The 27,232-nt window shown below is 41.0% G+C and overlaps 1 protein-coding gene across 4 annotated transcripts in view; it reads left to right on the top strand.

The window, feature by feature from the left end:
- The first annotated feature begins 66 nt into the window (after positions 1 to 66).
- The window catches only part of FOXRED2 (FAD dependent oxidoreductase domain containing 2), a 67,998-nt gene continuing 40,832 nt past the window's right edge, over positions 67 to 27,232 (top strand). The window contains exons 1-5 of one of the 4 annotated variants that reach the window (XM_075182718.1): positions 67 to 671; positions 1,291 to 1,542; positions 1,765 to 2,046; positions 22,161 to 22,327; positions 23,253 to 23,418. In XM_075182718.1, the coding sequence (XP_075038819.1) occupies positions 178 to 671; positions 1,291 to 1,542; positions 1,765 to 2,046; positions 22,161 to 22,327; positions 23,253 to 23,418 (1,361 nt within the window). In that variant the 5' untranslated portion in view covers positions 67 to 177. The remainder of the gene's footprint in view (positions 672 to 1,290; positions 1,543 to 1,764; positions 2,047 to 22,160; positions 22,328 to 23,252; positions 23,419 to 27,232) is intronic. The other 3 variants (XR_012678517.1, XR_012678518.1, XM_075182719.1) reach the window with 3 other exon arrangements.

Raw genomic sequence — 27,232 nt, 5'->3', positions numbered from 1 at the left:
CCTATTGGGTGGGAGGAGCTTTCGTCAAGCGGCCAATGAGAAGGTGGCTGGTCCCGGAGGAGGGGCCACTCACGAAGCACCAAGTAAGTGAAATTAGGGCCGGCCCATAATGTTTTTGGGTCCGTCCCGGGTGACATCTGCCTCCCTGCTCCCCGCCCCAGCCCGCCCCTGTGCAGGATGCAGATTATGCTCATTATTTTCGTTTTCAGCCTTCCGGCTCTGCTCTCACATCAGATCATCCATGATTACTGTGTGCTAGGTGCTGGACCCGGAGGTCTCCAGATTGCAAAGTTTCTGGAAGATTCTATGAGGGATTACATTGTCTTTGAACGAAACCAAAACCCTGGTAGTTTCTTCGATCGGTTTCCACGGCATCGGAAGTTAATTAGCATAAACAAACAATTTACAGGACGCAGGAACAAGGAATTTAATCTTCGTCATGACTGGAACTCTCTGCTAAGTCAGGATGAGCTCTTGTATTTTAGCCGTTACTCCCGTGAATTCTACCCCCATGCAGATGACATGTTGAGGTATTTGAAAGATTTTAGCACTGGCATCAATGTTCTTTATGGAACGGACATCCGTAGAGTCAGAATGGAATCCAACCCGGGGGCATGGCATGGACATTACTTTCTCTTGGTGGATCAAACAGAGCAAGAATTCAAGTGCAAGTAAACATAAACCACCCTTCCTTATATTTTTAAAAATTGAGAGTCAAATTTTGTATGTTCCATAATGTTAATTATTGAACTCCAGTATCTGGTTATGTGAGCACTAATCCTTCTGTAACAGACGTTTTAGCATTGTTCCATCTATCTGATTATATCACTGTCTTGCATGAAAGTAAACTGAGCATATTATATCATACATTTATTGAATACTCATTACACACTTATGAGCTATGAGCCTCATTTAGAGTTTGGAGTAAAGCAAATAAATGAGAAAAAATTCCTGCACTATCCATGTTGCAGTGCAAGGGATGTATATCCATTTTTGTCTTGCATGCAGATAAAATACTGGCTGCTTTTGCATGTATTGTAGAACTCCTGGACAGCTTTATTTTACACTGAAATTTAGATGTGAGCTGTCATAACCCCCTTTCAAACTCTAAATCTATCTGCTGCACATTTCAAGTTTGCCCTCCCCCACATTGCTACATAGATTTGCCAATCAAATTAGATCTGTATATTCCTATACATACTTTTAAATGGGAACACTATTCTGTTCGACACATCAGCTTTAGGATAACAAAATTGTGGGAAAAATGCTGTCCCTTTCTGCCTGTTTCAGCGTTCTTCTGGTGGCTTGTGGATTGTCTTTACCGAACATTGTGAAGTTTCCTGGATCAGAGCATGCAGAGGGCTACGAGACCATATCTATAGACCCATCTAATTTTACAGGACAGAGTGTTCTAATCCTTGGACGTGGTAATTCTGCTTTTGAAACAGCTGAAAATATCCTGGGCTCTACTAATTTTATACATATTCTTGGTCGTTCCAGAGTCCGACTTTCTTGGTCCACACACTATGTGGGAGATCTCAGGTGAATAAATCATTTGTTGGAAAGAAATATGCGAATGACAAGGGCTACTCAAGATTAATTTGTGCTACTGATTGTAAAAGTGCAGAAATGGTTAACTAAAAATCTATTTTATTTTTTATAATTTTTTTGTTGTAGTGAAAAAATTGCTGTGGCACAAAGGATATTGTTGACTGGAAATGACAGGTTGACACTTTCCTTTCTCTTTTTTTTTTTTTTCTTCAGAGCTGTTAACAATGGTCTTTTGGACACGTACCAGCTAAAGTCATTAGATGGGCTTTTAGAGGGAGATCTTTCAGATCTGGCATTAGTCCGGGATTGGTCTGGAAAGTTGTATGTTACCCACAAGCATTATCTAAAGAAGGATGTAAACCCTACAAGTAACCACATAACTAAACCTGATACCATCCTTCCACATGATGAATTGGATAATTTTGCAGCTCGAGAGCCATATGACCGTGTGATCCGTTGCTTGGGTTGGAAATTTGACTTCTCCATCTTTGATAAGTAATGAAATTATTTTGGTCACATTTTTTTGTATAGTTTGGAAATGCGCGTTTATGTTGTTCAATGTATTTTTACTAGCAATAATCCAACATAGCCTTATAATGAGTATTATTATATTGTTTTCCCTCTTCACTCCTCCTCGGCAACCTTTTAATGGGTAGGTTTCTCCTTTGTTTAGGTAGAGACAGGTCAAACATAAAATACCCTCACTAAAATGGTCCAGCAACCCACCTTCCTCCATGTATTCCTGTTTCTAACTAGCTAGGTAGCTCAGGTAGTCTTGTGTTATTTTCTGTAGTGCAGGGCTTACCAAATATCTATTCCAGTAAGCTGAAAGGTTGGGTTGCGATCTGGAAGCCGCTGAGCTGTTTCTTCTGAAAGCATCATTGGTATGTGCATTTGAAAGCGTGCTCTATCAAACCGATAGTGGGGTCTGCACATGAGTGCAGGCTGTATCATTCCCAGGCACCAGTAAATGGATTGTAAGTGGCAAAGGAACTCTGGACAGCTACAGAAGAGCTCCTTGTTTGGGTGCAAGTGCTGTATTATCACTAGCCTGAGCCCAGTACCAAAAAATTAATACCTGGAGCTTACCTTAGTTAGGGGTGTTTTATTGTGATTGCCCATTTAGTTATCAATAGTGTTTCCATTTTTAGCACTCTTACAGAGCCTGTGGAAAGAAAGAATATAACACATGGCTTGTGCAGCTTGTGATAAGCCCTTTGCAGAAAATTCTGAAGGAGTGTTTTGTGCTATGTGTAGTTCTCAAACCAATGGTAAAAATTAGCCCCCTGCAAAAAAAATTTAAGGAGCTTATTGCATGGATGAAACAGTCCTTTGGTACTAAGGAGGAGTTCTATGCAGTGCAAGGAGTTAACCAGATCTCTAACAAGCAGAGATCTGGATGTCGGAGTGGGATTCAACAGGAATATTGGGAAACTGTTCTGGTGATGAATCTGTAGAAATTAAAGAAAGACCTAGGTTGTTTAATTTGATTTACATGGATAATTTGATATTTCTCTAGCACAACCAGTTGGGGGACACTACAGACCCTGAGGTATAGAGGGTGCTGTGGGGTCCAGGCACTAAAAAGACTTGTCTAGCCTGCTCCCACCCCTCTATGCCCCCACTCTCCACCGTAGACACTCAGTTATTTTTTTAGTGCCCAACGGAGTCTGGCGCACTTCTTTTAGGTTAGTTATTTTATTTATTTTTTTAGCAGCCTACTTTTTCACTTGCGACGTTCACAAAGTGAACGCCACAGACACTGACAGAGAGAGTGCTCACAGCACTTTACAGCCATCCCTCCCTGTCATGGAGTGGACCTCCAAGAAAAGAGTCACTCGCCTTTCTGTGGGTTCGGGGACCCAGCCACTGCCAGTGAAGTGGATTGGACCGCCCTGGGGTTCGTGGCCACAGACTGCCGGCCCCCCATTGAAGGGGTGACTGTGCTGTATGTGGTCCTTGCCCTATCTACAGAAAACACTCAGATGGAGTGAGGACAGGCAGTGATGGATCTGACAGGTATTTTTATGGGCTTTTCTGGTTAGGAGCTGTCGCCAGAGCGCAGTCCTCACCAGATTACACTGACAGATATGGGCCATTTCTACAGAGAAGTTATAAGGAAGAAGGAGGAGCGGTTCCTCCCACTATATTTCCCAGGCTCTGCAGCTCACAGCGCCATTTTACCTCACTCTGTCTCAGTGTCCCTGAGGAGGGAGTTCAGTTAGATATTCCTGTACAAATTTGTGATATTCTGACTGAATGATTGTACTGTTTTGTATTGTCAGTATTCTTTGCATTCTGCTATTTTGTCCTTCTGTGTTTGTATACCATTCTATACTTAGTTTTATATAGAGTGCCCATAATATTTCCTCAGGTTACAACTCTGTAGGAAATATACTTTTATACAGATTATACACATTCTGTAAGAACTCTGTTATAAACATAGACTGTTCTACAGTTATTTTTTCTCTCTTAACTGTTTCCTGTCTCCATTTCAATATGTCAGAAAGAGGGTCTGGTGCAAAGTCCAAAGCTGCACCTGTGATGTACTTCACCTGTTCCAGGTGCCAATCTCAAATGTCAAACACAGCTTGTGATTTTGGGGACCTAAGCAATCGTTCATCTGAGGAGGTGACGGATTTGGCGGAACCAGCATGGGCCAAGGAACTGGCGCGGTCCATTGTAGAACTTAAGAGAGATTATCCACTTTTGGGATTTGTAAGTGCTGAACCATTTACGTCTTCTTCGTTAGGTACACATTTCTCAGATGCCCTTCCCTCGGATCAGGCATCTCAGTCTATGGCCGGGGTGTCAGGGATTTCTGCTGAACCCCCATGGATACGTAATATGGGGAAATCAGTACAAGGACTGACCAAAGTGTCAGCTTCTCTGGAAAAGTTATTGTGCTCCTCAGGTACAGCCAGACAGCATAAACACTTGGCACCTGCTATACCCCAAGAACTTGGCGATTCTGATGCTGATTCTTCTTTACAAGAAGATGGGCATACGTATAAAGGACTCTGAATTTAAGAACATTTCGGGTTGGGAGGAAGACCCATCCACGAAACAAGGGATTGAAGTCTTCATTTTAGTGGTGAGACAGGTGCTTTATATCTCAGATGATAACCTGACAAAGACACAGACTTCAATGTTCAAACGAACAAAGAAAAGTACTGTGTTTTTACCACCATCTCCCCAACTATTGGAGATTTGGGGTGAAGCTAGAGTAAAACAGGATAGCAATTTTTTTTATTTTTTTTTATGCCAAAAAGGGCATAGATTACACTATCCTTTTGCTGACAGGGAAATGGGATCCTGGGAGACACACTCTAGTGCGGACGCCGCAGTTGCACATTTGGCAAAGGCTACGGTTATTCCTTTACCTAGTTCGGCCAGTTTGAAAGGTGTGTGTGAGGGCATTCTTAAGTCTATTTACCTGGCATCGGGTGTATCCCTCAGAACCGTGATGGCAGCAGTTTGGATAATTTAAGCAGTGAAGGCATGGGCCACAGCTTTAAGTGACTGCATTCAGTCTGGCACCAGCAGGTCTGAACTAGTTCCTTTGGCGGAACTTAGAGAGGCAACTGGATTTCTGAGGGATGTAGTCTTGCATGCGGGCCAAGGGTTGGCTCGCACTTCCTCTCTGACCGTTGCAGGTAGACGCACTCTTTGGCTTAAATCTTAGATAGTGGTTGTTGAATCCAAGCGAGCGTTAGAGGCTTTGCTGTCTGATTGAGCAGCTTTGTTTGGTCAGGCCTTGGATATGTTTATTGCCAAGCCACGTGAGGGAAAACTTCCTTTCTCCTGATGGCGTCTCAGAAAGCCAAGGGTAAGTGAAAATTTAGTTCCTTTCGCCACTCTGGAATCCCCAGAGGTGGTTTGGTTAGGGGACATTCCTCGGCACCTAGAGGGACAGGTCAGAGCGGCAGGCATGGAACAGCAACAAAACAACCAGACAAACCTCAAGCATGACTCGCCCCCGGTTCCGGAGGGGAGTGCCATGGTGGGGGCTCACTTGTTTCAGGAGATGTGGGCTTCTTCCACTACAGATCTGTGGGTAAGAGGAGTAGTATCCAGAAGGTATATTTTGGTTCGGGAAGGCCCGGCCCCCAGATGCTTTATAAATACTCCCCTTCCACAAGACCCAATCAGACGGGAGGCTCTGAAATCAGCCGTCCGCTCTCTGGTAGATTCGGGGTGGTGATACCAGTTCCACTCCAGGAGAGGGGACAATGATACTATTCTTAACTCTTTTTGGTTCAAAAACCAGACCGATCCTTTCGGCCAATACTAAATTTGAAGGACCTCAATGTACATATTTCGCATGGAATCTATTGGTTCTGTTATCATGTCAATGGTAAAGGGCGAATTCCTAGCATCCTTGGACATCAAGGATGCATATCTACATGTCTCAGTTTGGCAGGGTCACCACAGCCTACTGCGGTTTGTAGTAAACGGGGAACACTTTCAGTTTCGGGTTGGCGACAGCTCCCAGAGTGTTCACGAAGGTGATGTCCGTCATGGCCGCACAGTTGAGATTACAAGGAGTGGTGATCATTCCTTACTTGAATGATCTCTTACTAAAAGCGGATTTGGCGGGTCAGCTGAGAGTTCATCTGGACTTGACCAGGCAATTCCTTCAGGAGCACGGATGGATAATCAATGTCAGGAAATCCAATGTGATTCTTACACAGAGGATGATTTTCCTGGGTCTTTTATTCGATACCAAGGCCCAGAGTGTTTTCTTACCCCTGAATGAGATCAGAACAGTTCAATCGCAGGTCAGAACACTGCTTTCTACGACAAGGGTTTCAGTGCTGCAGTGCATGAAACTGATGGGTCGTATGGTGTCTTGCTTCGAGGCGGTTCAGTTTTCCCGGTTTCGTTTTCAAAATTCCCATGAGTTTCTGTCAAAATGGACCAGATTAAATCCTCAATTGGATAGACAGTTTTTTTGCTTGTAGGTGGAAATGCGTCACTCTCTCCTGTGGTGGCTCAGGGCAGATCACCTGAGCCAGGCCTGTCCACTTGTATCCTGGGACTGGACGGTAGTGACAGCCGGTGACAGTCTTTCAGGATGGGGGGCGGTGACTATGCTTCTTCGCTTGCAGGGCACTTGGTACAGCAAAGAAGCCTGCCTTTCCATAAACATACTGGAGCTGAGGGCCATTTTCAATGCGCTGACTCGGTTATAGGAGAGTTTGAGGGCGAGGCCCCTCAAAATTCAGTCGGACAACGCCATGGCAGTGGCTTACATAAACCATCAGGGAGGATCCAGGAGTTCTTTGGCGATGATGGAGGGGGCCTAAATCTTAAAATAGGCGTAACGTTGGATTCTAGTAATCTCCGAGGTTTTTATCCCAGGTGTTCAGAACTGGGAGGCAGACTATTTGAGTCATGTTCTGCATCCAGGAGAGTTTTAACTGCACCCGGAGGTTTTCCAGATGATTGTTCACAAATGGGGCCTGCCGGATGTGGATCTGATAGCTTCCCAGCTCAATTACAATGTAGGCAGATAATGCGCCAGGACCAGAGATCTGCAGGGATTTTTTTGTAGATGCCATGACTGTACTATGGCACTTCATCCTGGGGTGTGTTTTTCCCCCAATTCCAATGTTGCCAAAGGTCCTCCAAAAGGCAAGAAGAGAATGACTGACTGTATTCTTTTCTCCTGGCCCCCGTTTGGCCTCGGAGGTCCTGGTACACGGATCTTCTTTGGTTGTTGGTGGAACTTCCCTGGCATCTTCTGTTCAGGGAAGATCTGTTATGCCAAGGCCCGTTCTTCCACCACAACCTGGCATGGTTGGCTTTGACGGCCTGGAGGTTGAAACCTTTAATCTTAAAGCACAAGTGTTTCTCTGACAAGGTCATTCACACAATGGTTTGTGCTAGGAAGTTCTCTTCCTTCAGCAATTATCACAGAATATGGAAGTCGTACATTGGCTGGTGCGAGTTGAGAAAGTTTTCTACCTTTTCATTTAAGGTAATGCGTTTACTGTCCTTCCTCCATGAGGGCTTAGACAAAGGTTTGTGGCACATTTCACTAGGTCGGTTAGTGCTTCTTGGGCAGCACGGCAAGGGGCTTCAGTTGAGCAGGTCTGCCGGGATGCTACTTTGTCTTCCGGCCATTTGTTCACAAAATTTTACAGATTTCATGTGTTTGCTTCGAAGGATGCGAGTTTTGACCATAAAGTGTTACGTGCAGTTCACTTGGAGCATTCCCACCCATAGGGGCAGCTTTGGAATGCCCCCATGGTCTACAGTGTTACCCAACTGGTTGTGCTAGAGAAAACAAGATTTTTGTACTCACCGTAAAATCTTTCTCTTGTTCTGATAGTTTGTTGTACGTTCTCTTGATTTGAGTTTCGCCCTCTCTTGCAGCTTGGTTAGTAAATTAACTAAGTGTTCCGGTGGAGAGAGGGGGCATAGAGGGGTGGAAGCAGGCTAGACAAGTCTTTTTAGTGCTTGGGCTTCACAGCGTCCTCTATACCCCATATTCTGCAGTGTCCCCCAACTTTGTTTAGAGGAAAAGATTTTACGACGGGTACAAAAATCTTTTTATATATAATCTTCTCAAAACACATATCTCTCTGTTTAGAGAGAGCTATGAGCTCTCACTGCATTAGAGGGAAAAATAGGGTTTTTCCTATACATCAAGTTGTAAAAGGGGAAAGAAGGACCACGCTCTATTACTGTTGCAAGAGCTACGCGATGTTCAAGGTATCCCTCCTTGACTATAACAAAAAACTACAGACGTTGCCTATAGTAACCGATCAGATTGTAGTTATAATTTATTGAGTACATTGTACAAAATGATGGCTAGAATCTGATTAGTTGCTATAGGCAACATCTCCACTTTTCAAACCTCCTTGAAATTCGCTGATTGATATGTTTACCCCTTAGAGTTAAACTGATGTTTCTCCATTTGGGTCCACTCTGTTTTAAAAAAAAAAAAAATATTTCACAACTGTTCACATACACTCATTGTCTAATTATGATTGAAATTTTTAATGTCTTTGTCACTGTAACTAATTTTGATAATGAGACAGATTGTCATCAATGATACTATGTATTGGTAAGTATCAACATGAAATTGAACAATCTATATCCGTGTAGCAAAGATTGATGTTGTATGAAAAATTAAAGATGAACCAGAATTGACGCATAAAATAAGAACACACAACTGTAGTGATCTTAAAGGAACAATTGGGTGGAAAACAAGGTGTGGTGGATTCTAGGCTTCCTTATGTAACACCCCCTTTCCTTGGTTAGGGTGTGTTTACTAGTCTTTGTGTGTCCTGTCTGCAAATGGAATCTTTACCTTGTATTTGGCTTTGCATAGCGCCTCCACCTTAGTCTAAGTCAGCGGTTCCCAAGCTGTGGGTCGCGGCGGGGTGCCGCGGCCAGGGTTGGTGGTGAGTGGGGTAGGCAAGATGGGGGGGCACCAAGCCTGCCACCCCCACCCCTCTTGTTCGCCGGCCAAGGCACAACAAACAAAAAAAAAACTCCTACTGCTCTGTTGCACTGCATGTTGGGCGTGACGTCATCACGCCCGACATTTTCAGTGAAGAGCAGTGCAGCGAGGAGCAACAACAGAACGGAACAGAAGAAAGAAGAGCAGGTAAAAGGTAAGAAAATAAACGGACGTTGAAAGGGGCAGAGCAAAACAAGGAGAACTGATTCTCTTTTTTAGTAGGGGCATATATAAAGGGGCACATGGCGCTTATATAAAGGTTTGAAAAGTTGTATAGTGCGCACACATACCATTAATAAATAATAGTTTGGACTTTTATAACATTTGTTAATAACCAAGCATATTTTTGTACATATTGTTTATTTTGTTTGATCGTCTTCCTGTTAATGAGGGCTGTAAATTGTTCTTTTGAAATAAATATAATTATTTTTTTAACAATTTTCCTTGGATTTATGTGTATTAGTTTTGCAAACAACTTAAGTATTTCTGTCCTGACGAAAAATACTTATTACATTATTTTGACCCAGCTACATAAAAATCGGGACTATCCCATAATTATTTGGACTTAGGGGTGCATGAAATATTTATGGGGACCCTAAGGGTGCCTTGAACTGAGAAAGTTTGGGAACCACTGGTCTAAGTACTGTAGGCTCTTTGTGTGTTAGTGATCTGGAGTTGGCAACATCAGAGGGAGTCCAAAGAACCCTTCACTCCCCTACACTGGACCACAGGCACACACAAAGGAAGTATTATCACACCAAATTGGTCTTTAGAAACCACACCGGCATGTTTTTTAGTGAGGCATGGACATCTAAAGGATCTTTAAGTAAAATTTATATCCGTAATAGATTACTTTGGTTCAAACTAATGGTCACAGATAATTTGAAACCATACGGATTTGTATCTAATATATAATCTACACAGTCCTTACTAGTTTGATGTAGCTAAGAGGTTCCGCTTTACCTTCTAATAACTATCTTTCAATATTTCTCTAACAATGATAACTATCACTAACAATATACACTAAGCTTCACAGCTGCTTTAACTTTGTAAACACATAGCATACTTGTACATTTGAAAGTTAAGCAGAGGTATACGGGTATGCAACACAGTTCACTTCTTCTCTTTCCCAGTCTGTACAAACATTCAGTGGCAAATAGCACAGAGCAACATCACAGCTCCCTGTAGTTTGAATTTAGCACCAATAATCTCACACAGTGGCACTTTGTCAAATTGCCTGGAAGGAAGTAACTGTTCATTGGAGGAGAGTAATGTTGCAAAGCACACTTCCTTGACTGTTGTTATCCTAATTCTACACGAATGCAAAACACAATGTGCTGTGCTCTCTATTCCTCTTAGGAGTAAGCATAAAGTCACTTTAAGAAAAGTTGTCTCCTCACCATGCAGTTATATGACTTTCTCACAGATAGCAGATAATTCCAACGTTAGTGCAGTTTCTCGCAGTTTAAACTCTAGTCTCTTTCCCCTAGCTGACTGTCCCTGCACTTCACCCTTATTATATATCAGTCCAGCAAAAAGTCATAATACAATATTCTTCAGGCCTCCCCACCTGTTCCCTACCTGGATTAATAACATGGCTCAGTCCAACCATATGAACAATATTAGTAACATTGGTACTTCTGTTTTTCTCTTTCCTTCCCTCCTCTGTTCAGATCTCTGACAGAAGTCCAACTTATAGTGCCTCCTGTAATGGTCCTTTCCTCTGCCTATACAGCGCTGGTCTCTGTCATCACCGCCGTAGCCCTTACTCAGTACTATTTTCTCTTCTCTCCTCCATGCTCCTTCTCCTCTTACAACTGCTGCCCTCCTAGAATCTCTAACTGCTGTTTTTCAACTGATTCTTCACAAGCTTCTCTTCCCCCACTGCATGCTGGGAGATGCTGATCTCTGCCTCTGGGGAGGTATGAAAAGAGCATGTTTGGCCTGCTCGGGTCGCTAGTGCCACACATACTGCGTGGACGTTTTTGTGCTCCAGGGTGAGGCGCACTGCTTATTCTGGCCTGAAAAACGTGCTGTGGAGACATGCCACGTTGATCTGGGTAATAGGTACTGTTATTCCAACAACCTAGTTATATTAAGGAAATCTGATAAAGATCCGTCGGGTGTACCCTGTACAAAATCCTAGAATTAAAGAGACATCTGATATCCAGACATGGAAAAGGGTAATATAAAGCAAAGTGGAATTTAGACATTTTAAAACCTTTTTTGATACAAAAGACACTGAACCTTTTTTCACAGAAACGGGCAAAACCAGGACATGTCATTGGTGTAAAAGTCAGAAATAATTACCTGTTTCTACATATGTATGTGAACATGAATGTTCCAACAATTTTTTAAAGAAAATCCAGAATCCATCACGTTTTGTTTTCCAACAAATTGTTCCTCTAAGATCACTACAGTAGTAATATTGTGTGTTCCTAATTTTATGCTTGAATGTTATGCTTATATTCTGATTTATTTTTAATTATTCAGAAATCTAAATTTTTCCTTTATTGAATATAGATTGTTCAATTTCATTTTGATACTTACCAATACATTGTATTATTGTTGACGTTCTCCATCATTATCGAAATTAGTAAGTGACTAAGACATTAAACCTTTCAATCACAGTTAGACAATAAGCGAATGCTTGTTAATTTTTTTTCAAGTTGTGAAATTGATTTATAAAGAGTGGACCCAAGTGGAGAAACATCAGTCTAACTAAGGAGTAAATGTATCAATCTGCAGATTTGAAAAGCTGAGAAGTTGCCTATAGTAACCAATCAGAGTCTACATATCATTTGTTTAGTACATTCTACAGAACTTGCAGCTTGATATGTTTACCACTAAGAATCTAGAACTGATGTAACAATTTGGAGATGAGAACGCTTAAAGTGGAGCTGAATCCCAAAAGAAGATGCAACTGTAGCCAGCATGTCTCTTAGAGCAACCATTCAATTGGAAGACGGTGGCCCTTTAAGGAATACCATATACAGACTGGGGGTTCTTTGAAAACAAATTCATGCTTAGTCTTAGATCACATTATCATTTAGCCAGGGTATTAAGATTATTGGGTGAATATTTCTATATAGACATCCATGGAAAGGTGAACAGACAAAGTTTACAGAAAAGTGTTGAAATAATGTAAAAAAGGCATAGAATTTTTCTGTGAGCCATCCTTAGACAATATTGGTTATTTGTTTTTTATGAAAGATCTATGGCAGCAGTATCAAGGAGAGCCCTTCTGGTTATATTCTTGGGCAGCAGACACCAAGTCAGATAACAGTTTGGCTAACATTCCATTTGAATGAGCTCTTTTTTTGGAGAAAATTTATTTATCAGGTGTGTAATGTATTTAGTGGGAAATCAAATGGCTTGCCACAATATCCTAGAGCTAGAAACTTTCAATCATCGTCATCTTTTCAACAGTTCAAGGAAGCAAGGAATTATAGACCAGGAAGGCAATATACCGTTCATTCAGACCAAAGGATCAGCAAAGCAAATCAAAGATGTCGCCAATGACTGTTGGCAGTCCCCGGTTACATCTATGGGTGACAGAATTTCACATTTACAGATTGATGGGCATTGGACATAGTAAGGAAAGTATACATAATAGAGTTCTATTGCAAGGAAAACTTTTGCCTGGTCTAAAAAGCTTTCAACTGTGATAGAAGTTACACAAAAGTATGCAAAGCTTAATGATGATCAAGGCAATTTCTCAGTTTCCCTCAGAGCAGTAAGGTTTTATTCCAGACTATACCTTGTCAGAAAAACTTCAGGGGACTTTTACACAGTTTTAGATTTGTCTCTACAGGTTTGTCCATGCCAGACATTTTCGCATTGGATTGGTGAAGTCTATTATCAAGGCCATCTGCAATTGGGGGACTTCATGACTTCTGGATGCATACTTACATGTTCCTGTGGCAATGCATCACAGAAAGTTCCTCAGATTTTCTCTACATAACAGAGAACACATTTGCCAAAGTTCAGACTAGTCACACGGGTAGCAAAACTAAAGGAGCAAGGTGCCAAGATATGGCCATATGTGGATAATATCATTGTAGTTTATGAAGCAGAGAATATAGTCCGGTGCAGTAGAGCACAAGTAATGACATTCTTGTAGGAACATGGTTAGATTGTGACAAAATTTGGAACCTTCTTATTCTGACATAAATAACATTTCTAGGAGTGCAGGTAAACAGTGTGAAACGAGATCTCTGTCAGAGGAATGATATGTCAAGATCAAATGTCTGGCATATCAATCACAGACTCCTCATCAGACACTTTTAAGGAAAGGGCTGAAGCTGCTGGGAATATTTTCCTCGGCAAAAGGGATAGTTCTGTGGGCAAGTTGGCACATATGGGATCTCCAACTGAAGCTCTCCCAAAAATGGAATCGCAAACTGGTTTCATTTGATCGTACCATAAAGCCTTCAGGAGCCACTATGGAATCCCTCAGGTGATGGCAAAGCCCAAAACTTTTGAAAAAAGTAATGTAGCTTTCAGAGCCGGAATGGATTCCAGTCACAACAAACTTCAGTACTGCAGGATGAGGAGCACACATTCAGGAAGAAATGGCACAAGTTGCTTGGTGACAGAGGGAAATGAAATTGCATGTAAACATCTTTGGAGGAAAGGGTAGTTTAGAAAGCAGTTCATTATTAACATCATCTGTTCATCTACAGGAAAGTATATGACTATACTTCGACAACAGGACTGTAGTGTGCTTCATAAACTGTCTTGGAGGAAGCAGTTGCAGAACAATGATGTTGGAAATAGAGAAAATTTATGTTTTTGGCAGAAGAAATGTTAAAACACCATCAGCATGACATGTAACAGGCAAGCACAGTATACTAGCTGATTACCTTGCAGACAGATCTGTATGGGGGAGGCAAGTCTAAACCAGGAAGTATTCCAGTCACTAATCTACAAATTCAGACTGTATTTTCTAATAAGGGTTCATATTCCCTCTGTTTTAACTCCTTACTTGTGTTCTGAAGAAAATCAGAACACAACAACGTTCTTGTTTTCCAATAGCCTGGGAAATGTGAAAAGAAAAACCATAGCCTCTATCTTTCCGGGCAGATTTGATAATTCAGAATCTTAAAAGTGTAAAACCTTTAGCTTTAATAGCTTGGAGATTGACCAAGAGTTGCTGAGGGATAAAGGAGTCTCTTAATCAGTGATAAGTAGACCCTCCTACAACCAAAATAAATCGACGTTTAGTACAGGATATGGAAAAGTGGCTTGGTGAAAAAAGAGTCTAAAGTGCACCCAACATCAGCGACTATTTCACTCCTCTTAGACTTCTTCCAAGATGAAGAAGTCTAGCTAAAGGTCTTGCTTTAACCACACTCAAACTACAGATGTCGGCAGTACTCTTTTGGATACCAAATTAGCTTTGGAAGAACTGAATTACACTTTTTTTTTTTTTTTAGCAGTAAAAAAGATCTTTGTGTTTTTGTGGCCCAGTGGGAATTCAATTTAGTTCGCAATACACTGAAAAATGATCCCTTTAAACCACTACATGAAGTATGTTTGAAATGAATGCCTTTAAAAGTATTATTCCTAGTGGCCAATGACCTCTGCTAGGTGAGTTGGGGAATTACAAGCACTACGGTGCAAGAAAAATTTCTTGAATTTTTATTCAGGTAGAATGTTGTTAAGAGCCAATCTGACATTTCAACACTAAGTAGCATCTACATTCCACATTGGTCAAGAAGTAGTGCTAATAGATTTCTGTAGGTCACCCGAGAGGATATGCTCCTTCTAAATTGGGCAAAAAGTACCATAAATCCTGAAAGCCGATTTCAATACAAGTGATAGCCACATCTTGGGCAAGAAGATCTCAGGTCTATGTGACAGAATTGTGCAAAGCTGCAGGATGGACATCCTTCCATATATCCTCTAGTCCTTATCTGGATATGCTACCATCAGGTGACTCAATTTGGCAAACATGTTCTCCAGTCAGCCACTAAATAAATTCTTCTTTATGCAGCGTTTGTGGCTAAGTTTGCCCCTTATTATAATTGGCCCTCCTTTTTTATTTGCTTGGGTACATCTAATTGTAAAGTCTGCCATGAAAGAGTGAAGAGGAAAAATGTGAATTATCCTGATCATTAATTCCTTTTACTCAAAGTACTCCACGGCAGCCTAAAATTCCCAACCATGTTGTTTTATATTTTAGAGACAGCTTGAGAAGTACTCAAGGACATGGAGGAAAAGAAGGAGCTGGATTACATATTTTCTGGGGGCAATTTTGTTTGACCTTTCTCTATGTAAATGAAAGAGAATACCACCTGTTATAAAGGCTGCCATGGAGTACTTTGAATTCACGGTAAGGATAATTTACAGGTGTTTTTTTGTTTTTTTTTGTCCTTCAATAATGATAAATGTGAGCCAAAGTTCACACATTTCAGATATGACGACATTGGGAATTCTGGTTGTGTCACTGTAAAAAGGAATTGTATAACAATATACATATATTTGTGCATATATGTAATTTAAAATAATGTGTACTCTTGTTGGCTAGCTGCAAACTATTTTCATATTTATTTCTAAAACCAAGTGATGACTAGTAATTACATGGAGTAAGCATTTGTGATGGTTACAGATAGTTGTATTATAGAGTAGGCAATAACTTGCTTGTCAGCATCCCCAGAATGTAGTTAAAACTACACAGTCCGCATGAAAAACAATGAATATTGTATTAGCAAAATGGAGGGCAGTTTGTTTATAACAAAGTTATCTTCCACTAAGATTTGCTTAAAAATAGGATGACATTGCTAAAATACTGTAGTAGCTGCATTGACCAGGCCATTACTCAGTTCTTTCATGAAATGTTATGGTGCAGTAGCCAGAGTATGATTACAAATTAGTCGTCGAGCTAAAGCTATATTTTAATGTAATGGTTTTATTACATTTTTTTTCTTTCATCCTCCATAGCAGCCATTACAATGGGTTGGCGTCCTTCTGGCTTTTGGTAGAGACTGGAAAATAGAAAGTCCCCAGGTAGTTCAACATTTGTTGAACAACTTGAGTCAGGTGGAAACAAGGCTGGTGCACTTTGGTCCTAATGGACCAAAAGCACACCTCCTCTTCCCCTGTGCCTTTTCCTGTCTCTAGCTGATGATCGAGAAGATAGGTTATTAATTTCTGTGTGAAGGGTCTTACTTGCTTCCATTGTCTTGACAAAGCATAACTATTGGTGCAAGGCAAGCATGAGGGTACTTTTATTTGGTAGCAAATTTGTTGCAACGGTATTCAAATTGCAAAAATAGCATGTGCGCACTGACGCGCGTGTATTGCGCAGACGCTTACCACATTCAGGGTTAAAGTACACCAGAATGGAGGTCCAAGCAGAGATGACCTTGGAACCACTAGTGAAAGCATCCACTGTTTCATAGAAAGCACCACTTGCCACCACAAATGGACATTGCCAGCAGAATGGAGCCTGATTCTTAACCCCCAAACAGCCGAAGAGCACCTGCCCTAGATAAGCCCTTAACTTGGGGTGCTTGTTTTCTGGATTTTGATTGGTTACCTGTTTAGTAATACTCTTGTAGTGTTTGTAGTGCGGAGGAAAGAAAGTGAATACCAGCAGCAATGGGTCTGTGGAACCAGTGACAGACCATTGCTTACTGATTGTGCATCATGTAATTCCGAGCCCAATTAAGCAAATTAAGGAGCAGGTAACCTAGTTGGTGAAATCATTTGTGACTAAGGAGGATTTAAATGCTATGCAGTGGGTGAAGAGAGCAAGCTCTCAAGACACATGGACACAGGCTTTGCCTGTCAGAATTTCTTTGAAAGTTGAGGATGAATACTCAAGTAGTGAAGCTGGATAAATTAAAGAACCTAGACTAATTTGGATAATGTAGAAATTCTACTTGGGTCAAGGTATGGGGTACTAGTGCTGTGTAGCTCATACTATAATCCCCAAGTTCACAGATCACATCCGTAAGGTAGATCGGAAAGCTATAATGCAAAAACAACACTATGTAAAACACACGTAGCAATTGCCTGGTTAGTTGCCAACCCCATAGGGGTTTGAATGATGCCCCTTGACTTTTGAAAACGGTACAATCCTCATGAGTGATCTATGAAGTAAGAGTCCAGACGTTACACAACCAATCCTCCAAAGTGCTATCAAGTCCACTTACGGATCCTGGCCATTTGGCCACGTCATCTTCTGCTAGCTTGGTAGGGAACTGACACTCAGTCACCCTACTCATGTAGACACACCAGGATATCAGAACTACAAGTTTCGCACGATGGAAATGGCACCACATGCAGAGAGGAATAGAATTTGAGCCAGATCAGTGGCTTTAGCGTAAGTGCTAGAAGAGCTCTCAAGCTGTGTCCAAGGGGCAGCAGACATGCAAACTAAATATAGACTGTGGGGTAAATGTAACCGACTGCCACAGGATCAAAAGTATTTCCCTTCCTCCTCATCTCTCCAACACTTTATAGTTGTAAGAAGCCTTGGACACAGTACAACAGACAAGATGTTACTACTGCATCCAAATATACCTTTCAGGCGTTCAGGCTCAAAATAGGGAGGATAGGTCAAAAGACATTGCATTGATTATTGCCTGGCTCAGTCTCCACTTACACCTGGGCAGCTGGATCGTACAGTTTGCAGAAAGGTGGAGACCTATTATTCAAGGTTACAAGATAGAAGTTAAAAACTTCTTTGCCAAACCCCTTCAGTTTCAGCAGAATTGGAAGCTTTACACACCAATCTACAACATTGCAGGAAGCTTGCGTGACCTCTTGTTCTTCCAGCCTAGATGGGCACAGACTCTTTCTGGTGAGAGATCTAGAACAGTATGGAAAGTTTGTGAGGATTCTAAGGAGATTCAATCACTTTTGTCCATACCAAACTTTTCCGTATGGAGTCTGTAAATTCAGTTCTCACTGCTTTAATCCAAGGACATTTTCTCGCATCCATAGATCTTTGGGATGCTTACTTCCATATATCTGTTGCAGTTTGTGACACGATAGGTCTGATAGACCACATCTTCACCATTCACCCTGAAACATTCAAACTGGAGTTTATATTTATAGACTCTGTGCTTGCTATTTGTTTACATTTCAGTTGGGATGTGACATGGACTTAAATCATGCCAGGTGGGTTTAATCAACTCATTGTGGTGTTTTCTCATCGGATTACTATTGGTGCCTTTGTCCCTTCCTGACATCCATCTCCCGTCTCTTCACATACACAGGAAGTTAGCAGCTCCTTCAGTCTCTGCAATGTCACAAATGCTTGTAAGGGTTTAAAATAAGGAGTGCCTTTCCATTAACTGGAATTGGGAATCTCATTAACCAGTTATTGGCCACTCTAGTTCTTCCCTGGACTTTGGTCAATATGGAGACACCAGTCCAGCAGGGAAGAAGTACACTCAGGGAAAATCCTAATCCCTGCCCATCACCAATCCACATTTACATTCCGGCCAATGCTGAGACAAGCCCTGCAGGGCAGGATTCCCACAGTGTGAAATTTGGAAAGTTTTAAAGAGCCTGCAGGGGGGGGGGGGACCCAGTGGTGTTTGAGGATTCCCTGAACTTGGTGTTGAGTTCTGCCTCTCATCAGCTCAATTGTGCTTCCTGTATCTGCTAAGCAAATACACGACACATCTTGCTGCCAAGAATCTCTGCTCCATCTAGATTTGATCTGTTCATCTTGTGGGTCTGCTGGAGCAGGGGGACTGGGGATGGCAGGACGCTTTGGCCTAGTGGCTGGAACCAGCAAGTGAGCAGAAGATTGCTGTGACAGCTCGGCCAGGTGTTATTATAGCAATCTATGGACTAATCGTTTGGCTGGGACTTTGCTTCGGAGTTTGTGAAAGAGACAGCTTGGCCGGGAAATCATCTTCGGAAAGAACGTAAAGGCTTCTTTGTTCTGACAACAACCTTAGGACCACTCCACTCGGATATTGCTTTGTTAGAACCTGGCTATAATGAGGAAGATAGGATCTGACAGCTTCACCAGGGAGTGCCATGAAATGCTATTGGAGACCTGCCTTTAACATTGAACAGCTTGGCCCGAAGTTAAGTATTCCCTTCATACTGGTATACCACTATTGTCTCTATGACAACAGCATCAGGACTACTTCTCCAAACTGCAGCTTGGCCAGGCACCATGGTACTCTTAACGTACTGGTGTACCTTCCTTGCAGTTGTCCTCGCAGCTGCCTCAGGACCACCGTGAACACTGTAGCTTAGCCAGGAGACATCTTTACATAGCTTGATCTGTATTAATTGCCTATCTATTTATATAGCAGTTGAGGTTTAGATGCACTAGAAGGTTGAGTGTGACTTGAAGTGTGGTCAGCACTTGGGGTTTGATTTAAAGTGTGGTATTAGTTATTGGCTAATGATTACCTTTGATCATCTTTTGTAATAAAAATATGGTTGTAGCCATCATCTCTCTTTCTGTGTAATCCTAAACCCCTAGATATCAGGACTTCCCTCTGGTTTCCAACCCCACTAACCTGCTATCATCACAAAGTACATCACCAGAGGTTCATCAGGTTTTTAGTCATGTGACAGTTCACTTGTTTTCCCTTTAGTCTGATAACCTCCCTGTGAAAGTTTACCAAAGTATTATTAAATACACTGGTGGCTGTGTACTAGAAATGGGGACAGATAGTGTTCCCCTATCTGGGTGCCATCCTAGTGATGGGGAAGTCAGAGTACATTGTTCAATCCAGAATAACTCAAGTAATGACCTTTCTGCAGGAATACAGTAACACAACGAGTCCTCCTCATATTATCAAAGCAGAAAACATTTCTAGGTGTCCAAATAGACACAGTATAAAATAAAGTACTTACCAACTATAAGTTCATTATGAGATTACAATGGCCTTCCCATTTATAGTAATGCTTTCCTCCACCATAGAATTTCTCCCCTAGCCAAGGTGGTTAAAAAACTCCGGGTTGACTTACTAACCCAGTGGGGTCGCAAACAGTTAGCTCTAGATCATGCCATTCAATTAGCAAGAACCATGAGGGTGTCTCTAAATTAGTTACAGAACCCAAAACTAAATGAATTGGCAGTGTCTCTTTTAGAATCAGACTGGATAATACTCTCAACAGACTCCAGTACTACAGGATGGGTGGCTCATCTCCTGTCAAAAGTATCAAGGGTGCGTGGTCACAGAAAGTAAACAAATTGCACATAAATGTTCTCTGGAATGCAATGAAGTCCTTTCATCCTCTCTTACAGGTAAAGTGTCTCTAGGTATTCTCAGACAGCTGGACTGTAGTGACCTTCATAAATCACTAAGGATGTACCAAGAGTAAAACAATGATGGCAGAAATAACAAAGGTCGTGCTATGGGCAGAGAGAAACCTGAAGTCACTCTCAGCACTTCTTGTGGCAAACAGATAGACTTCTATAGCTGATTATCTCGGCTGAAAGCAAGTTCATCTAGGAGAGTGGATCAGGAAGTATTCTAGTTTCTATCTGGAAAGTTTGGCCTCTCTCAAATAGACTTTGACACCTGGGGGTAAATGTATTATGCTCCGATTTTTTTCAACTCGCCGGAAATCGGCGACTTTGCAGCTAAAATTTAATGCAGCGATGGCTTGTAAAGGGAAACTTGCCTGTTTAGTGACACTACATGCACCCTCTGGGCATAAAGTGGTTCATAGCAGAACAATAACTAGCACTACAATGTTAATCATCTGGTTCTGTCAAGATGTGGAAACTTTTACATGCGTACTTGATGTAGGTTCATTTTCATATTTGATCAAGCTTTGTTTTAGGTGTAGCTGTTTTAAGCATTTATATGAAGTCTAACATTCAATTTGCTATAATCATTGGGTCCGATGCAGAGTTGGCCGAAGAATGGATATGCGCAAAAAAAATTTGTACACAAAAATAACACATTTGTTCCTATATGCTGAGCTGAATCCGAATATAAAAGCAAATGTGTGCATATGAGTAAAGCATGATATGCTATTAAACATACCATCATACTATTGATACGCCAGTTATCATCTTGATGGAGACTGGTGTTTTAAGGTAGGTTTTTTTTTTTGTTTTTGGGAGCACGATCGGTGTGGAGTCCCCCTGAAAAAGCTGCAACCAGCATTAATTAGTCTATTGCAGGCTGGGCTTGGGATACTATAACAGGAGAACCTGCAGCATGGGGTCCTCCAGTCATAATGTCATCCAGCCCTAGCCTATTTAGCACAGGACTGAATTCAATAGGGAAATTGGTCCAACCCTAAAATGCTTGATTATGCTGACGCCTGTAGAACTAATAGTGGCAGCATACACTGGCATACAAGATCCATTTGGACCTGTATTGCACTTGTAAAAAGAAAAAAACCCCAGAATGCTACAAAGTCATTTATTAAATAATAAATACATAAATTCCCGACACAGGCTTTTTTTCTTTTCTTTTTCTTTTTTTTCCCCCACTCAATATAATCAATACAGAGTGGTTTTGTTCTTATTGATTAATGTGCAGGAAAGCCACTCTGTATTAGTCGTGTTAGTTGTTAGGGTTTTTTTTTTTGTTTATCCTAATGGATTTAAAGCTGTCCAAAGAGGACTTTCTAATGCAAATAGGTGATCAATAAATGGGTAAAAGAGAGTCTGTGTCATAACCTAGTGCTGGGAGCATTTTATTTTAAGGGGGAATCCATGATGTTTACCCCCCTATCTTGCCAACAAACGAGGCTCTGAGCTCCAGTAGCACCTTTTGGAAGGGAGTCATATTGTGTGTGTGTGTGTGTGGGGGGGGGGGTTATTATTATTATTTATCATATTGTTTTTCTCTTTATTTTTAAAATGCTGTGGAGGTCCTTGCTGATGATTAACAGCACCAGCCCTCAGGGACCCGCAAATGATATACCTACTGACAGTAGTATCTGCAGTGAACACGCCCTTACTGTACTCAGTCTGCGTTTGCACACCTTCCCTCCCCCCCCCCCCCCCCCCCCAGTCCACCTCTCCAGGAGTGAGGGGCAAGTGTCCGATGTGAGCCACTCTGCATTCCCGCATATACATGTGGCCTCTTTGTGAGCATGCGTAGAGCGAATTCATGCAATTTACTCTAGGCAAACTGATGCAGTACTCGCTGTGTATCAGGACTATTGTGTTTTGTCTCCTTTCCAGATCGGTTAGATTGAAGCCTGCTTCTGGACTAAAGGGAAAATATCCCTTGCTAAAAGCTAATTATGAAGCAAAATACACCCAGGGTTTGTTTGTGGTGGGCACAGCCAGTCATAGCATAGATTTCCGCAAATCTGCTGGTGGATTTATCCATGGATTCCGCTACACTGGTAAGTAGCTTTACAGTTTTTTCATGTGCAACTGCCAATCCAAAGATCCTTCTGTATCATCCAGGGGTGAAAAAAACAAACACCTATACACATGGGACTATGACAGGAGAGGCAGGCCAACTCAGCTGTAGGCCCTATAGTGCTGCACCTGTTGCTACTTTGGTAACTACACCTGTGCACATGTAATAATACTAGGAATATAGCCTAACACTGGCAATATGCTATATGGCTGACAAATATTATTGAAGCAGTATATGCAACCAATTTTATAAGACTTTCCAGATTAAATAATAAATTAGGGAAATGTACAGAAAATGCTTCTACAAATGCAGTACTGGTTGTATTAAAAAAGATAAAGACTAATTAGTCTTTCTGTCTTGTAATATTAATTATGAGCATTTAAGTTGCATGATTCAGCTGTAGTCAAGACAAAAGGCTGCAAGACAGGCATACCTAAAACTAGATGCATTTTTCTAGTATTTTCACAGTATTTAAATTGGAATGTGTTCAATAAACCCTTTTTGTAAAATCAAAATGTGTTGTTTTTATAACTCTAAATAAGGATTTTATTTTTTTAATTAGCATTTAAATGTGATGTGTTTTTTGTTTTTGTTTTTTAAGGTGAGTTGGTACAAATTTGACCTTACTAATCCTAGAAAAACAGTCTGTAGTAGAAAACTAGAAATGACGTTTGCCACTACCTTTTAGGCATCATTGCCGGGTGAGGTTTTGTAACTCCCTGCGAGCCAATGGACAGAAAAGAGAGGGCCCAAATGATATACTGTAAAATAGTTTAAGAAAAAAAAAAAAAAAGGTTAAGTTTGAGCTGTAGAGAAAATAAATAAAGCTAGTGTGCTGAGCAAATACGAGATACGTAGATACATTGCATATCCTATGGATAAAGTGTCTTTGTGTTTTCTCTTAGCTCGATCTGTCCATCGCTTAACTGAGAATCTTTACCACAGCATTCCCTGGCCAGCAAGTCATTATCTAATATCCCAGCTTCCAAATGTACTGTTGAGACGTATGAACGAGGCATCGGGTCTCTATCAGATGTTTGAAGTCCTGGTCGATGTGGTTCTTGTAGGAGAGTAAGTCTTCAAATTATTTATATACTGTGTGTTTATAGAGTCCTTTTGTATTGGACAAAGGGTTCAATACACCCTGGCCCAACACACAACTAATCACACAATGTTACCTCCTGGGTGCATAATTCTGTTATTCTGCCTTTCATCCATTGCCAGATATTGAAGAATAGGTACTCTGCCCCGCACTCAAATCAGACCACCAGAGGGGAGGTGTGGATCTCCCATGTGCTAGGCTGGGCACCATTAGTTTTATCCATTCTCTATCACACTAACAAAGTCCTCTGTACAAGAGAGGGTAGGGGTATTTATATAGGTTTCCTGACTCCCACTGTACCGGTAAACCTGGAGAAATCTACTTCTGGTTAGCGTCATGGGCTAATATCTGCAATACTTCTACCACTCCTGGGAGTTGGGTAGACACCCGGATGTTAGCCGACAGAGGGCTATTATAGTTTCTTGTGCGGATGGTGGTGGTGGGGAGGGGCCCTATACTTAGCTTTATTTTTACACTGTTTGAGAGGCAGCACAAAACCACAGAACTTGCGTCACATATATTTCCTCACACTGACAGCTTAAACAGGTACCCACTACTCGCATAGACTTCAGTACAGTTTTACGCTTAAATATCTCTAATTTGAGAAATAGTAATTTGACCAAAAGCATACATTTCATCATAAAATCTTCACTGATTCTATGTTTCATGGATAATTTTTCAACAGTCCTTTAGTTGTTGAATGACAAAGTTCAGGAAAATTGACAGAAAATGGGTCATGACAATGAATTCATTCAGACTTTGCAGTTGTTTAGAATCAGGACACTTGATCCACATTTGTATTTTTGTGTTTGCTTTTTTTTTTTATGAGAACTGTTATATTGTCAAGAAAAGCAAGTTCTGTGCTGGAGGCAATCCTAAATCTTTATTCAGTGATATGATGGCTTGTCAATTAAAATATTTAATTTTTATTATATATATTCTTCAAATAATATATACAGAGTCAGATTTTTTTAATCCTACTTTTTTTTTTCTTCCATACGAAATATACAGTTAAAGTATTTTAGTAAAAAACTAAGAAAATTGAGTGAAATATTTAAAAAGCGGGAAGGAAAGGATTTCTCCCCTTTAGACCTATCAATGTTTGGTTGATATACTTTCCATATTTGATTTTTATCATAGTTGTAATTTCTTACTCCACTTCAATTGTATTTCCATATGTCATCTGATACATATTATATAGATTCAATCAGTAAATCTTATTTGGTATTCTCTTGTGATTATATTTTCTATACATATTGTTGCAAAACGGGCAGTTTTCCACATACTGTTAAGGGAGACTAATAAAATTTCTCTGGGAGTCTGCAGGGTCAGGCTGCAGACAGGGTTAATTCTAAACCCTTTTCTACACACAGATCACAGGTGGCGCACATGGGTGTGATTAATTTAAGGTTTAGCTAGTTAATGTGGGATGCTTAAATAGCTGGGTTTGTGCTGTGACTGGTGACTAGTGAGATCATCGAGTGTCTAGCGAGAAGCAGGGCCGCATGGAATTGTAAATGCTTCTGCTTGTGTAATTGCTGAGACTACAAGAGTTGCGGTCTGTACCATCCTGGCATCCCTGAATAAAACTACAGCAAACCTGTGTCAGCAGCATGTGCCTTTCACTAAATATATCGCTTTCAAATATTTTTCTTACTAGCTTCCAAAGAAAGATCAGTATGTGAAAGCCAGGGATTTATAAGCTATTACAAAATTGTGGTAACATTTTTGTTTTTATTTTTATACAACTCGAATGCTATAATTCAGTGTTATCCCTTCATTACATGCATATATATCTTTTATCCTTAGCAGTATTTCACAACTGATTTTTTACTACTTATGGAATATTTCCATTTACTCATGAGTCACTCATACTCCCATCAAAAGGCATAGAGTGCTCCCCTTGATAATCATACGGTAAGTATATTGTAACATTACCTTCATTTTTTTATATAAAGGCATATTTATTAATTAGCGCAACGATGACAGATGATTTTTCGGCCACATTTAATTAAAAAAAACTCATCATGTGACAGCACATCTGATAGGAGACTGTCTCTGCAATTATTTAACATACTTTAAAACTCCTGCCCTCTCGGGTCACAATGGTAACGTTGCTTTGCGCATGCGCAGATACATATTTGCAATAGTGACCGAAGGGGAGTGCAGCCAAACTGCAGTGAGGGATCCGAAGCTCCATCTACTGCAATGCTTTCTCCATAGGCTTCTGTGGCTAAGTCCATCATCAGATGGGGACTGCTTTTGCAAAGGAAGAGAATGGGGAGCACCGCATATATCTCGGAACTACACAAAAGTTCCATTGTATTCATAAATATGCAACTTGCATACAAGCTGCGTTCGGATATGAATCTGGCCCATAGTATCAAAATATTGTAAATCCTTTAGGAGAGAGACACAATGTTTTTTTAGAATTCGATATTGGTGTGGTATATATTAATGTTCCACCAGTGAAATGGTCTCTCCACTCCTATAAAAAGAATGTCTGGCTCCTCATTTCTCCAAAGTGTATAGTCATGGTGAAAAGTTTGGAGAATTGTGCAAATATTAGTTTAAGTTTATGCAAAGAGTCAATATTTGCAGTGTTTACCCTTCTTTTTTAAGACCTCTGCAATTCGCCCTGACATGCTGTCAATCAACTTCTGGTCCACATACTGACTGATGGCTGCCCATTCTTGCCTGATCAATGCTTAGTTTGTCAGAATTTGTGAGTTTTTGTTTGTCCACCCACTTCTTGCGGATTGACCACAAGTTCTCAATGGGATTAAGGTCTGGGGAGTTTCCTGGTCATGGACCCAAAATTTCGATGTTTTTATCCCCGAGCCACTTAGTTGTCACATTTGACTTATGGCAAGGTGCTCTTTCATGCTGGAAAAGACATTGTTCGTCACCAAACTGTTCTTGGATGGTTGGGAAAAGTTGCTCTTGGTGGATGTTTTGGTACCATTCTTTATTCATGGCTATGACCTTTGGCAAAATTGTGAGTGATCAAGGTGTTTTCTCCACCACTGAAAAAATACTGTGCTGCAATCTTTGATCAAGCAGACTACTACCCTGATGCGTCAGCAGCGGATGGAGTAGTTTACAATTCAATCTGTAAATGATCTTAAATTTATAGACTAGTGTTTGTCCATGTTTGGCTATAATCTTCTGTCTTACCTCCTCAAACAATTCTCTGGCTTACCTTTCACGATGCTCATTGCAGTACAATTTCACAAAACAGGAGAATGAGTCATTTTTCTATTCAACCTTATTTAGTTAAAATATTGCATGCACTCACTATTCACAACATGTCCATGAGTCCTACCATACAGACCAGCCAATTCAGAAACTCTTCCTGCTGAAGGGATGGCCAGTAATAAGGACACCTACCAGATAAGAAACTTGAGGTCAACAGATTCCAGAGGCAGCTTTCTGTAGCACTGAAAGGACCAAGTTTAGATCCCACAGTGCTACAGGCGGAACAAAGGGCGGTTCCACATAAAGAACCCCCTGAAAAATGGTCTGGCTCTTCAGTATGGTAGCCAGTTTCCTCTGGAAGAAGATGGATGACTCAAATATCTGGACTTTGAAACTAACCTCAACCACCTGTTCTATCCATCCTGTAAGAAGGACAAGAAGCTAGCCAATCTAAAGGAAGAGGTGGAAACACCTTTTTTTTTTCACACCACCCAATAAGTTTTCCACAATCTGGTAATTTTTAAAAGAAGCTGGTTTTCTGGCCTTGATCATGCGGAATTATGTCTTCAACCGCCATGCCTTCAA

The sequence above is a fragment of the Mixophyes fleayi genome, chromosome 8 (genome assembly GCF_038048845.1).
Source record: "Mixophyes fleayi isolate aMixFle1 chromosome 8, aMixFle1.hap1, whole genome shotgun sequence".
NCBI lineage: Eukaryota > Metazoa > Chordata > Amphibia > Anura > Limnodynastidae > Mixophyes > Mixophyes fleayi.
Note: the sequence above shows the minus strand (reverse complement) of the source record. Positions and strands in the feature narration are given on the sequence as shown.